The sequence below is a fragment of the Lissotriton helveticus genome, chromosome 1_1, assembly GCF_964261635.1.
Source record: "Lissotriton helveticus chromosome 1_1, aLisHel1.1, whole genome shotgun sequence".
Classification (NCBI taxonomy): Eukaryota; Metazoa; Chordata; class Amphibia; order Caudata; family Salamandridae; genus Lissotriton; species Lissotriton helveticus.
The window spans coordinates 1664089408-1664104878 of NC_136057.1; the positions used below are offsets into that span (position 1 = coordinate 1664089408).

Genomic DNA, 15471 nt, shown 5'->3' on the forward strand with positions numbered 1-15471 from the left:
GAACTTCGTAAATTGAAGAGAGAGCAAGCGTTTTGGATAAACATTGTGCCTATTTTGGCAATCTTTTTATTTAGTACTATTAAAGCGTAGGTCAGAAGAAGGATTAGTTTGGCCCTCAAGCTGTATTAGTTGATCTGATCGCATGCCCTCTGTAAACAATGTCAAAGCTTTTGTAACATTGATGGCCTTTGTATTTAGTGAATTTAAGTGTTGTGCTGCAATAAAGTGTTTGTCCAGATGGAAACTCGGATAGATGTATGAAGTTTCTGACTACACCATATTGTTTTCTAACTTCCATTTGAATTTGTGTGGACCCCCCCTCCCAAGCAAAATTATTTTTGTTTTACTGATATCAGCAAATAGACCAGAGGTTCCGAAACTTATATGGCCTACTGCCCCCTTTTCAGAAAATAAACTACTCAGCTCCGCCCCTGGAAATCAAATATGCTTTGACCAATTTGCGTTCTTTTATGTTTTTATATTTCTACCTATTTCTTATTTGCAACATCTTTCTTTACTATGTCTTACAACATAGTAAAGAAAGATGTTGTTGTAAATGAGACACCTTGAATCTTGAAATGATAAAATTATTTATTAAAAATCAACCTTTGTTACATTAGAATTACACACAGAAAATTAAGATAACGAAGCATAATAGAATAAATATTACAAATAAAAGTAAAATTAATCGAATGCGAAGGATGCTCGTTGCTATCAATTTATTAATGTTCAACTCTATTTTTGTCTTTAGCATTCTTAAATCACTGTGATTAGCTACTTGCAGTCGGTTTCTTTTTTTAGTTAACAGATTTGTGACCACACTTGACTCACTTTCCACTAAATATGATGAAGGAAATGGAATTAAAAACTTTTGTACCATAGTCCATAATCCAGGATAAAGTGTAGGTTTCTGCTTTTGCAGACGGATCTGACGTATTTGAATTTAAATTTGAATTCCTCATTTGCTGTTACTTCTATCAGTTCTTCCTGTAATTTTTGAAGATCCTTCTTTGTTTGTTCTTAAAAAAGAGTCAAAAACCCAATCGGGTATGTTCATTTTTAGAATATCTTCAAATCGTTGATTGAAGTCAGAATGGAGAGTCTCCAACAGCTGACACTAGGTAAGCAAGTCTTCTTTTAGCAATCAGTAATGAAATGTAAGAAGCACGCAACCCATCGTCATCTTGTGTGGATGCTGTTGAAAAGAGTTATGCCAATGTCGGTTGTTTAAAAAATATATATATTTAAGTGCTTAAAAATAAGATAAATCCTTATCTTTTTTATCAGCATGAACTTTTGTCAAATGTTCATGTAGTCTTGAAGGCTTCATAACTTCATTTGATAAAACTTTTTGGCAAATCAGGCACGTCTGTAATGTATTGTTTGTAGATGACTGAATAAAAGCCATAGTTAAAATATTTTCAATACTATGTTGTCTACATTTTTCCTAGGTTCAGCCATGATATTAGCTGTAAAAAAACAAAAACATTTATATAATTCGAAAAAGTGCAATTTATCGTGCCAGAACCAATTTTTTTTTTTTTTGCAATAGTGAATAGCTCCATGACCTAAGGTATAGCATACAGTGGTTTTGCGTAAGACTGTAAAAGACAAACAAACTAAAATACTAATGAAACTAATAAACTGGGTTTTGTTCTTTGCTCAGCATTAGATACTGCCTGAAACAAAACGACAGGCATTCCCGAAAACCATTGTTCCTTCTAGATGTGTACTTTATTTCTTTCCAAGGAAGCTTTACCAAATTTTCAATCGTTTTGAAGAAAAATTCAATTACATTTTTTCACAAAATCAGTCACTTTCAACCTTAAATCAGCTGATTCAGACGCAAATTACTATGATTTAAACTCACAAATTGTGTCTAGTTTGGTGAGTAGGAACGTAAGTGATACATCGGTGAGTTTGATTTAGAACAAATTCCAATAGGGGCGGGGCTTGCACAGAGGCATTTCTTTCAATTACCAATTATTTCACTCAGTTTTCCGAAAACTTGTATCAAGGCATGAAGTGGGCATGACCTTTGTCACGTTGACGTATCGTTCGCTAATCCCGGCTATTCAAGTTTGCAAATTTTGTTGACCTACTTGTGTCTATCTAATCATTTTTGTACTTTTTTGCGACAGTGAAATTTTTCTTTAGTGCAATTAGTGTTAAGTGTTTACGATAGTGGCCAGTGGTGGCTGGTAGGTAACGGTGGAGGGGGGCTTTAGAAAAGAAAAAGACTACCTTGTCATTGCCGGTGGCCAGCCCCCACCTCTCCGACGCAGGAACAGAAAGCACCCAGGCTCCTAGACTCTCTTAGCTAATCACAATGCTGCTTTACAGCGGCTTTGTGATTGATTTGAGTGCCATGGTTCGGCACTCAGACGGAGACTATGAGCCTGTGCATGTTCTCCACCCAGGCTGTACAATTGTAGCCGGTGGAGAACATGCCAAGTGCACATGACGGTTTGGCTGGCCCAAAACGGCCGGCCAAACCAACATGCACACTTGAGGTGCAGCAGCAACCACTACTCCTCCCTCTCCCAGGCTGTGACAAGCCCAGCCCTGCCCCAACCTGCTGTTTACTTCAATGTACAAATGTTCATTTTGTTTTCCAAAAATAAAGCACAGATACTAGAATGGTTACAAATAATATAATATGTTGTTTTTGGGAATGTCAGTTGTGTTGTTCCACGCAGTATATGTATTTGATGTTAAAGTGTCAAATAACAAACTAAATGTATCAAGAAATAATTAATTTAAAAAATACATCAATATGCAATATCAGTTAATAGTTTTAATTTAGTTTGCACTTATTTAAATAATTGTTCCTTATTAACACACGCCTTATTGACCATTTAATACAGATGGTTCAACAAATAGAAATAAATGATAATGGTTAACAGTTTTTTGCGATTTCATTCCCCTATTTTCGACAAATATATTGACTATATACTTAAAATAGTATTGTACGAACACAAGCTGCTACGATTTTATTATTAGTAAGCCATCATCATCAACAAAGCTTAGTAAGCATTAGACTAGAAGGTACAGAAACATACTGTAGACTTGTTGGACAAGGTATAAAAAGACTCACATCTAATTTGCTGTTTTATTGAAACAACAATAATACAGTTTGCTTTGAATGTGATCCGTAATCCATAAAGTTCGAAGATATTGAATATGAATTAAAAATTGTAAATCTTGATTGCACTTGCACTTTTGTTAGCTGCTTGTTACACAATTCAGAAACAATCTAAATTAGATTTCATACATGTTGCATATTTTTAGTATCGTATTGTAAACAAGTCATGATTACACGCACATATTCCTGCCGATGCTGACTGGACTTCCTGACAATGCGCGACAGGCTTGCATGCCAACTCTTGCTTGTTAAGACCTGCCAGCGGATTTGACTGCCGATCGGTACCGTTACTTGTTTTGTTTGTTTATTTGGAAAATAAAGTAATCCCTACGACTCTAACTCTATGTTACACAACAGATGAAACATGTACGAACTATTTTTCAAACTTTACTTCTCTTATCTACTCTTCTTTATTCTTCCACTGCCCCCATATTTTTATTCACCTCCCCCCAATTGCACCAGAGACTACTACCGACCCCCTGGATTGTTCCAGTGCCCACTAGAGGGCAGTATCGCCCACTTTGGGAACCACTGAGATAGACCATTGATCTGGTTATTAATTGAGAGCTGAGAGCTGGCATTGTACCATTCGGTGATTACAGTTAAAATCAAGAACCCATTTTGTAACCTGACATCTAAATAGACTTTTATTTTTTAATTGACTTCTAATGTTTGATTGGCCATTTTTTATTTTTCCTAAGATGAATTTCTTCTGTTTGGATTTTTACAACCTGTGATTTTTGAGAGACTGTAATTGAATCTGAGCAACACTGAGAACTTCAACAAAGCAGAGCTGAAGAAGCTGTGTAAGGATAGAGGGGTGAATATGGCATAAGGAACCAAGATAGTGGAGTACCAGATATCTCTGAGAGCTTGGGAGGAGGTCCATCTGCTGCAGGCCCACATACAGGAGTACGAGAGTGATGGAGCAAAGGATGAGGATGAGGACCAAGAGTGAAAGAATATGGCCTGGCACTGGCCCCTGCAGAGGCTCCTGCCAGGAGAGGATGAACCTACAGAAGCCTGACCTCCTGCCTTGTCCAGAGCAGTGTGTCTTCTCGCATCCTGACCATGGCTGAGATGGAGGACAGACAAGCAGAGAGGGTTCTGAATTTACAACTGGCAATGCTTTCCCAGGAAGAAAAGTTGCTGGCTGCAGAAGAAAAGAAAGCATCTATGGCAGCTCTGGGCACTGGAGTAAAAAAGATTGTTCTTTGGAGGAGAAAAAAAGCCTTTCTGGCCCCAGACAGGGGCCGGAGAAAACTGGACCTGAGAGCCAAGAAGATCTCTGAGTCTAATGAGGATAATGGCAATGCCAATGAAGTGACCAGAGGATGCAAAATAGTCCACATCCCCAAAGACCTGGTGGCTAGCTTTGTGGTGGAGCCTAGGCAAAATGGTCTGCAGCCTATGAGGTAGCCTTGTGCATGCATAGAGTCCTGGAAGAGGAATGAGGGGCAAACCTGTGGATGCCTATGTCCACCACGGTGAGATATGCCCCCATGAAGAAAGCCCTTGCTGTAAAGTTTGGTTTAACTCCTAGAAAGGTTTTGCCTGAAGTTCAGGATTAGCCAGAAGCAGTCCTATCAGTAATGGGTTGTTTTTTCTGGATTAATCCGGTAAGGCACTGGATGGTTCGGTGCAGGGATGAAAAGTAAATGATTATGATGGGCTTTACAATTTAATACTGAAGGAGCACATGATCATTAATTGTTTTGCGGAGTTGCGCCATCACCGTATTTATTTATTTATTTTTGAGTTTTATAGAGCGTGAACTTGACCCATTAGGGTATCAGAGCCCTTTACAGGAATCAGCAGCAGTATACCAAAACTTGGAGGGGGAGGGGGCGGGAGGCTGGGAACAAAGTGAGAAAAAAAGGGACAAAGTAACAGTTTCATTTACAGTTCACAGGGAAACAAGGGTTCAAAGTCAATGGTGGGAAGCCCAGAGGAGCCGGGAGGATAGCGCCTGTGCACTCCCGGGGATGCATAGCAAGGAGATGGGGCAAGATCTCATCTCTTGGTGAGATAACAGGCAGAGTTTAGGCAAGCAATTTGCCCATTAGGAAGGTTTTGGCCTCTTTTTTTGAAGCAAGCCAACAACGGGATTCTTCTGAAGGCGGGCGGAAGTGAGTTCCATGTTCTTGGTGGGCTTCAGAGAAGGGCCAGTTGTAAGTTTTCTTTTTCCTAAAACGTGCAGGTTGGAGTAGGAGGTTTCTGGAGGACCGCGTGTTTCTGGTCCCTCCGGATAGCACAAGTTTCTGGGCAAGATATGCAGGGGAGTTTGTGTATAATGCCTTGTGCGTGATACATGCCATTTTGAGTTCGAGTCTGGCCTGTAGAGGAAGCCAGTTCAGCGCTTTCAAATGTGGTGATGTATGGTCAAACTTCCTTGAGCCTGTTAGAAGCCTGGCGACCACGTTGAGGCAGGCTTTTAAAGGTGCCAGCAAGATCTTGGGTAAATCCGAGAGGGTAGAGCAGCCATATTCCAGACTTGAGATGGCTAATGCCTGAACAGCCATTTTCAAGTCGGGAGTGTCGAGGAAGGGTTTCAGTTTCCTTAGGTTGCTCAGGTGGAATCTGGCTGATTTAGCCATCGAGTTGATGTGGTCCCGCATGTTCAAGTTGCCATCCAGGGTTATTCCGAGGGATTTGGCCGAGTCCACAATGGTTGGAGGGCAGTTTAAGGCTGAGATGGCCATAATCCATATCTGAAGCTCAGGGTTGGTTTTAGGTGGGGATATTAGAAGAAATTCTGTCTTTGCGTTGAGTTTCACTTGGTTGGATGAGAGCCATTGCACATTTTTTTTCAAGGCTTCATTCATGGAGAGAATCTCCTCGATAGAGGTGATCTTGATGTAAATCTGTCATCAGTGTACTTGTGGAACGAGATGTTTGCGGTGTGTAGTACTTCGACAAGCGGTTCTAGGTAAAGGTTGAAGAGGGTGGGGGACAGTGTTGAACCTTGTGGGACTCCAGCAGTGACCGGGGAAGGGGCAGACAAATTGCCGTTAATCAGGAATCTCTGCGTTCGGTTGTGTAGGAAGGACGTAAACCATTCCAGGACAGAGCCACCAATTCCCATCCTGATTTTGAGGTGTTCGAGAAGTTTCTCATGGCTGACCATGTCAAAGGCCGAGGAGAGATCTAGGAGGATTAGGAGACAGGTTTTGTCTTGGTCCAGGGCATGGAGGGCATCATCCACAATGTGGACAAAGGTCGTTTCCGTGCTGTGTCCGGGCCTGAAACCGGATTGGAAGTCATCTAATAGGTGGAAATTGATGATGTGTTGGCTCAACTGCTGTTGCACACACTTCTCCAGAACTTTAGCTAAGAGTGTGATGTTAGGGGTGGAGCTTGCTCGCGACCAAGATGGCCGCTTGAACCCAGAGCTCCGTCTAGTCGTGCAAATATTCAACAATTATCCTGCATCATTTGAAGTTCTATTGGCTCTACGTCCCGGATAAAGTGACAGGAAGCTGAGCGACTCAGGCAGGTGAAACTTTGAGTGAATTCGGCTGTGGCAACACTGAGAACATGCGGAGAGAAGCAGGCGCGGCTCCCGGGCCGCAAAGCCATGGACTGGAGTAGGAGGCGAAACGGAGCTGAGCCACTGGACTCGCGGCGGCGTCTGGCTATGGACTCCGGTGCCCTGGAGAAACGGCGAGTGCCAGAGGGGAGGAGAAGCCGTGGCGGTTGACCCCCTCGGAGCAGGAGTCTGCGGGCACAGTGAGGGGGAGCCTGTGGTGGGTTTGGAGGCCCCCGGAGGAAGGAGAGGCTGCGGCGATTGCCCCCATGGTGCAGGTGTCATTGTGCTCGGAGAGCTGATGTAAGCGGAGAGATCGGAGGCGCCCCCGCGCCGCTGAAGAGACGAGCGGTAAAGCCCAAGGAGTGCACCTGGCAGCCGTGATAACGGAGCGAATGCGGTGAGGCATATTGGTGCGGGGAGCGCAAAGAGGCGGCAAGCTCCCCCGTCCCCCCCGTGCAGCAGACGGTGATTGCATGAGCTGCGGGTGAGGCGGGGTCTGGAGAGGACCTGGCTATGGGAGCAGTAGCTGGACTGGCGGAGCTGTGGGCAGATTGAAACCGGCGGCAGAGGTGTGCCTCCTTAACCCGAATACCGCAATTTGAGAACAGCGGGAGCCGCCCATCCCCTATACACACAGGTGGGAAGCAGTTCCACGAAGGAGACAGGCCCTCATAGGCGCAGCGACTCGGACTGGAGAGCGCGGCGCGGGCCGCACATACCTAACTCGGGGCGCCCCCTCGGTATACCAGGGAAGGGAAGTGCACCAGACGAAGGTAGACCTGCGGTGCAGAGTGGAGAATCGCCCCCTACCGTACCGCGGATCACGGCCCACGGCGGCGCAGATAGTCCGAGAGTGCTACTGCACGTACGCAGGACGGACCCCGCAGTGGGTGGTGGAGGATAAGCTGAGGCTAACCATGGGGGCGAGTGTCCTGCGCCACGAAGAGGCGGAGAAAAGTACCAGGAACAGAACGTTCCCGGTGCCAACTAGAACTGGCCAGCACGTACTAGTTATCCTCCTGAGAAAGTCGCTGAGGGGTGCTGTCCCCCCCACCAACTGCCTTTGTGCGGTGCGGGCAGTCCACGGACGAGACTGGGATAGGGGATCCACGTGCGGGCCCCGTGGACCTCGGGGCAACATGGGAAGAGGAGATAAGACACAGGCTAAACTGTCGTTTGAACAAAAACGCTTGCAATCCCACGACGCAGCTGAAGCAGATGCCGTGAGAATGCCTGCAGCAGAGAGCGAACCCGCCGGCACGGACATACCCAGTTTTCTTTTATCTTTGGAAAAAAAGTTTACAGAGCGGGATAGCGTCGCTGGGCGCGAAAATGGACGCCCTGACCTATAGAATGGCGGAAAGAATGGAAAAGCCCGCAGAAAGACTGGACATGTCGGACAGACGGATCACAAAGGTGGAGGAGGCGCAGACCATAAGAAACTGGGGAAACTCATGCAAACCTTGCAGGATAAGACTGAGGATCTGGAGGCCCGCTCGCAGCGCTGCAACCTGAGAATCACTGGCCTGCCGAACACGCCCCCCAAAGGGAATATGGAACTGTTTGTAGAGAAGCTGTTGGTCACGCTGCTTGGAGAGGGAGTTTTCTCTGCGATGTTCGTAGTGGAACGAGCACATCGATCCCTCGGCCCCCGACCTCGACTGGATGCCCCGCCGCGTCCCATAATTGCAAAACTGCTCAATTATAGGGATAGGGATGCAGCGTTGCGCATGGCACGGGAGAAGAAGTCACTGAGGTTTGAGGGTTCGGATATTGCGATCTATCCAGACTTTACAGTAAGGGTGCAGGAAGCACGTAAATACTTCGCACCAATGAAGAGGCAACTGCGAGACCTGGGTATCGCCTATGCTATGCTGTACCCTGCAAAGTTAAGAGTGAACCGGCAGGGGCGATCCCATACATTCACAGACCCGAAGGCCTTACAGCAGGCACTAAAGGGGTGGTCGAAAGAACAACGCAAAGTCCCGGAGCAGCAGGTGGTTGATGAAGCAACTGGTGGCTCGATGGAGGAGCAGGACTGATAATGCAGAACATCGATCGGGGGGGCCGTGGCCCTGTGATGACTGGTCCCGCTCCCTGCCGGCTGGGGGGGACAGATGGGTGGCACAGTGAAGTGCTAAAATGACGGCGGGCCGTGGCCCCAGTCATAGTTATGGATGGGAGGGAGTAGAGAGCCGCTTATAGCCAACAGTGTGAGCCTGTTGTGGTCCGGACCAGATACAACACTGCCCCCCTCCTAAGGGGTGGAGGGACTCACAAGTGATAGAAAGCGCACTGGTAGGCACCAGGCGTGCATGAGAATTTCTAGTATCAAATGATGCAGATGGGGTGGCAAGACAATGGGGTGTAATGGCACTAGGCAAAGGAAGATAAAACTACATTCTCTGTACATGGAGCGACCTCTGCCCACGCGTGCTAAGCACCCCAAGAACCTGTTGCAGGGTATGTTTGGGTGGAGTGTTAAGGGGCGGGTAGGGTGGGTCTTGGGACACTGTGTGACCATGTTGGGGGAGGTCAACTGTGGGAGGGGATATGGGCAGGACGAGATGCGAAAGGCGATTGGAGAATGTTCAGAGGGATTGTTTTGGTTTTTGCATACAGAGCACAATTTAAGTACGCACAGCACTTTAGAACCTACTATATACTGTGACCTACTCTCAGTCAAATTCTGCAAGCAAGACACAACTAGCTCATTGGAACAAACATTAACAACATGGCGAACAGCAGAAACCGCCCAGTTAATACTATCCTTTAGAGAGAGGTTCGATTCATGGGGCATAAGACTTTCCAGGCCGGTAAAACCACGCTACCCAGGCCCTCTTGAAGCTCGTCCGGCGACAAAAGGGAAAAAAGAAAATCGGATAGAAAGAAAGGAGCAGGCAATTTCAGTACTACGGAACGCTAGAGGGAACAGCCCTTCATCGACAACCCATCCCCTAACTACAACAGGTAACCAAATAAACTCCAAGGATGACGCCGCCTACTGGCGCTGGCTAACAGACACATTAAACAAACAGAAAAATAATTGACCTCCCAAAAAACCTCAAAAGGATAGCACCCAGGAAATCTTCCACCTATTGTCCTGGAATATAGCCGGAGCAAGGAAATGGATGGAAGAAGGCTTGCCCCCTCACAATTGGACAGCATGCGATATCATTGCCCTCCAAGAAACATGGGCATTGGAGGAGCTACCTCTTGTTGGGTACACCCACTTCATTATACCAGCAAGGAAAAATTTCCTCTACGGTCGACCAAAAGGGGGATTATCAGTTTATATCGCGTCGGACATCAAGATTAACTCAGAACAAATAGCCCCTTATGGGCCAAACATGCAATTGATAAAACTAACTATGCCAGGCAGACCAACTCCGACACTACTGGTTAACCTCTATGCACCTCCAAAGGCGAAAGAGAAACAAGCCACATTGGATCAGTTAGTATCCATAATCAGGGATACTCGAAACAATAATCCACCCTGGGAAATCATAGTAACAGGTGATTTTAATTCAAATTTAATCTATACGCCTGAGGATGATGAGATTATAGCAGCTGACAACGAATTTTGGAATGTCAAACCTCAAACTCAGCTGCAAACAGAGCGATTTGAACCAATTGGTCGAAAACTGGTAACTAGCCTGGAATTCCTAGGGCTGCGGTTCCTTAACGGAAGAACCAAAGGTGACAATCCACCACAGTTCACCCATTTAGGAACCTTGACGACATCAAGGCTCGATTATACAGCAGTCTCTCTTCCACTATTGCCATTCGTCCAGCAATTTTCAATAGAACACACCTCAAAAAGTGATCATTCATATCAGCATATTTATTTCAATTTAAAACTGTCCAAATATCATAGTTGCAATACAGTGGGAGATAACCTCCCGACCACTAACTTAAAACGACTTAACTGGACAACGGCCAACATCGATGAGCTGCAGGCAAATGTGCAGAGACTAAAAATAGAAGGGGAGGGAACAACAGGTACCCAAATACAAAAATGGGAGAGCTTTACGGGAAAATTACCAGCAAGTACGTCCGTTCCAAATAAAGCACAGCCTCCAACTAACAAAATTCCTCTGCCAAAGAACCTGGCAAAATTCAAAATAGAGATAAGGAGAAACGCCAGAGCATTAAAAAAGACAACTACATCATCCAAAGACTGTGTCCAAAGACAAAACCTCAAGAAAGAATATAAAAAGAAAATGTGGGAACACAAAAGATCTCCGAAAGATGACTTCTGGGCAAAATTACTCTGCACCGCCAAGAACACCAACTCAAACGCATTTTGGAGGATTATTAACAGCTTAAATCACCCCTCGAACCCAACATCATCCAATGTCCAAGAAGCGGACTGGGTCGCGTTTTTTAACAGAGAGGTTCGCAGAGATAACACTAGACCAGCCTAACTCGGGAGCAATCCAACAAACTACCAATGAAGTGGCCCAAAAAAGAAAAGGAAGTATCACTCCCAGCGGTGGAATTAGAACCTCCTGCATGCAAACATCAAACAATAAGGATGAACGCAGAAAAAATCCATCACCAGACGGGGATCTCTTGGTAACCAGGCCTTACCGTGACGTGGTTAGCCCACGGGAGAAGAAGGACGCAACAAATGAGGTCAAACAAGCAAGGTACAGCGAAGAGGACATAAGAAGAATCATAAGGAAGTCACGTGGCAACGGAGCTCCAGGGCCGAATGGGATCCCTCCAATAGTCTACAAAACTGATCCGGACTTTTGGTGCAGGAAATTAAAAAAATTATTTGAAGAGATAACAACTGTAAACGAAATACCGTCAAGTTGGCAGGGCTCCATAATCTCACCAATCTTTAAAGGAGGAGACAGAACATCCCCAGCTAATTACAGACTGATCGCCCTCCTAGACGTGGAGGCGAAGTACTTTGAATCCCTCGTCCTGGAAGATCTAATAAACTGGTCCGACGACACAAAGAGAATACCGTTGAACCAAACAGGCTTCAGGAAAGGAACTGGGACACTGACAAATATTATGTCTCTCTCAGTGCTAGCCGATAAATATCTTCGAAGAAAACAGCCCCTTCACCTATGTTTTATCGACCTAAAGGCAGCATTCGACAGTGTACATCGGAACATCTTATGGAGGAAATTGCGCAGTTGGCACATCCCGGATAAAATCCTGAGAGGGATCTTACTCCTTTATTCCAACACTTGGATGGCAGTTAAATTGGGGAATGGAACACGGCTCTCAAGGAAAATTCATACCAGCAACGGTCTAAAGCAGGGCTGTGTCCTAGCCCCCCATCTTTTTAATCTTTTTATGGCAGACCTAACACCAAGTCTGAATAAGATCCCATCCCATCCACCTAAACTTGGCTCCTTTCCGCTAACTCATCTATCCTATGCGGACGACGTGGTACTGTTGAACCTAACGAAGATTGGCATCCAAAGGTTATTAGCAGGGCTGGCAGAATTCATAATAAACAACAACCTGGAGATAAACACAACAAAAACAATGCTCATCACCAGGCGGCGGACAGCCAGCGCATACATCTACCTGGAGGGAACAAAGCTAGAGGCCGTGTCCAACTTCAAGTACTTGGGCTTCTACTTTGATAACCGACAAAGCCACCAGCAGCAAATGTCGTACATCACTCAGAGATCAAACTCACTCTCATTTGCTTTTAGATCTTTGGCTAAAAAGCTCTCGGGCCATCATATAAACCTCTACTGGCAACAATAAAAGCAAAAGTTCTTCCAACCCTGTCATATGGCAGTGTAGGATTGCATGGGAAAGACGCAGATCTGCTCAACAAAATGCAGACAGCCATCTTCAAATCCACCTTCCAAATACATCAGGGAGCCTCACCAACTCAGACGAGGTTAGAATTTGGAATAATAAACGAGACACTGGGAAGAAAGTATGCAAGCATTAAGTACTGGTATACACTGAAACAGAACACGTCAGCCTCGGAATTGCACCAAGCACTATGGGAAGAAATAAGATCTGATGTTAATTCCCCATACAATCAGTATCTTGAAAAGGCCATAACTGAGACTGGAACAAGAAAACTTTGGGAACTCAACCTGCCTTATTCGGCGTTCAAACATGCTATAAACAAGTCGACAAAATTCCACTCCCTCTTACTCGATAAAGCCACGTTTATTACCAGAAAACACGCATGGATGGTCATATCAAACTACAAAACACTCGTGGCAGCCCCATATCTAACAATCACATTCCCAGCTCACAGAAAACAGAAATTGATGGGACTCCGTTTGGGGAAATTTCCATCGACTATGGACCAACCAATCTGGGTGCACGACGGACCCAAAATCTGTAGACTATGCGGGAGGAGTAATGAGGACTTCATTCATCTTGTCTGTATCTGCCCGAATCTAGCTCAAGCTCGAAGCTCTCTTTTAAAAAAGTCTATGAACGAGCGGGGCATAAGAACTTGCAGATCTGCAATTATGGCAACCTTGAACCCAGCAGACACGCGATTGAACTGCCTACTACTAAAGTTCCTTGCAGCCCACTCCCAAGCGCTAAAGCACACCCTGGTACCCTGTCCACAAAAGGATAACATAACTGTGGTAGCTCGGGGAGAGAGCTCTCTGGAACTTAAAAGAGAAAAAACCCAAGAACTTCTGCACTAAGTTAAACAGACTGTATTTTAATTACACTTTATTCTATTTTAAATAACAAACTCAGTATTAGACTGAGAATGCTCTAGAACATATCAACAGAGATCGCACTCATATATTAAGAAATTTTAAACATATTAGTCGATTCTTTTTTTAAAATGTATTGTTGTGGTTTTAATTAACTGAAACAATAAAATTTTTCATTCATTCTGTGATGGCACAGATGGCAAGACAGGTGGAGGCGGATAGCGCTCGCAGGGCAGATAGTATAACAGCGCTGACGTGGAATGTCAGGGGGCTCAACGACCACCGCAAGCTGCGCAAAGTTTTGAGCTACCTGCACAGGCAGAATATCGGCGTAGCCATGCTCCAGGAGACCCACCTCCCGCAGGCGAATGCGATGCTGTGCAGCAGGTGACTTGCAGGCAATATAACCTCGGCATCACTACACATGCCAGGGGCGTGCTGACATGGGTGAACCCCAGGACAGCGTACTCACTAGAATTGCTGAGAGCAGATTCGGAAGGGCGTTTTGTAATATCTCGATGTACGAGACGGGGTATTGACTTGGTGTTAGTGAACGGATACGGTCCTGACTATGATTGCGCAGAGTTTTACGCAACAATGGCAACAGCCACTCGTAGATACCACACAGCACAGTTTTTATGGGGTGGGGATTTCAACCTGGTGAGGGACCCGGGCCTGGACAGATCGGCGGGCCCCACACGGAGGCCAGCTGCGGCTGCGAAAATGCTAGACAGCATGATGGTCAGTATGGACCTCGTGGACGTGTGGAGAATACGCAATCCGGAACAGGGAGGATACACGCACTACTCGGCCTTCCACAACATACACACCCGCATAGATTACTGGTTAGCCTCCACGTCGCTGCTAGGCCACACCCGAGAATGTACGAACACTCTCAGACCATTCACTGTTACTGCTAGCTCTCACTACCCCTAAGAAAAGAATACAACCATTTACATGGAATTTTCCGCCCCCTTTCACTCTTGAACGTGGACACCAAGATCTATGCGAACATTTTGGCTAATCGACTAGAATTTCCTGGCTCCGCAGCTAGTGGCCCCGGAACAGGCAGGATTTATTCCGAGTAGAAACCTTAAATATAACATTCGAACGGTTTTCGGGACAATGCAGCATGTAAGGCAGGACACTAAGGCAATAGCGGTATTCTTAGACGGATGTATGACGTTATAACGCATACTTTTACTCCGCAGACCATTACAACGCGACTTTTACACCGCATACCGTTACAACGCATAGCGCCTTGGGGCGCTGGATAGTGGTAAGTATAATTTACTATTCTAACTCCAGTCCCCGTGGACCCTAGGGAAGGTGTTGGATAGTAAATTATACTTATTACCTATCCTAGAGCGCCCCCCAGCGCAATGCGTTGTAATGGTATGCGGAGTAATGGTCGCGTTGTAATGGGTCTGCGGAGTAAAAGATCCGTTGTAACGGGTGTATACCTTCTTAGACATGGAGAAGGCCTTTGACTCCGTGGAGTGGCCGTTCATGAGGCAGGTACTGACGAGGATGGGATTAGGGCCGGTATTCTTGCAAATGATTGGCACCTTGTATAACAGTCCCAGGGCGAGAGTTAGAGTGGGCAATTTAGTAACTGAACCCTTTGCCATAACCAGAGGGACTAGACAGGGCTGTCCTCTGCCGTCCTTGCTGTATGCCCTAGTGGCGGAGCCACTGGCATGTGCGCTCAGAAAATATCTTGGGAACGAGGGCATAGGCTTCCCTACATACAAAATCGTAGTGTCCACTTATGCTGATGATACGCTGCTATATGTACGCGACCCTGAGAATAACTTGCCAGCGGTACTTAGAGAAGTAGTACACTTTGGAGCACTCTCAGGCTTAAGAGTTAACTGGGCGAAGTCCGTAGCTTTCCCTCTCACATCAAACACAAAGGAATTTGAGACGGAGTTCCCTCTGCAGTGGTCTGTGGATCCCGTTAGATATTTGGGAATCCAACTACATACAGACTCGGAGATAGTGCTCCGAGAGAACTATGGTGTGGCCATTAGCAGATTGGAGGATGACGTAGAGGCCTGGTGTCGAGTCCCACTGTCATTGATGGGGCGCATTTCAATCATGAAGATGGTGGTGTTACCTAGGCT

At 45.7% G+C, this 15471-nt stretch overlaps 1 protein-coding gene across 1 annotated transcript in view; it reads left to right on the top strand.

The window, feature by feature from the left end:
* The first annotated feature begins 1076 nt into the window (after positions 1-1076).
* The window catches only part of LOC144830473 (ATP-dependent 6-phosphofructokinase, muscle type-like), a 409256-nt gene continuing 394861 nt past the window's right edge, over positions 1077-15471 (top strand). The window contains exon 1 of the mRNA XM_078688915.1: positions 1077-1121. Coding sequence (XP_078545041.1) covers positions 1094-1121 — 28 coding nt within the window. The 5' untranslated portion in view covers positions 1077-1093. The remainder of the gene's footprint in view (positions 1122-15471) is intronic.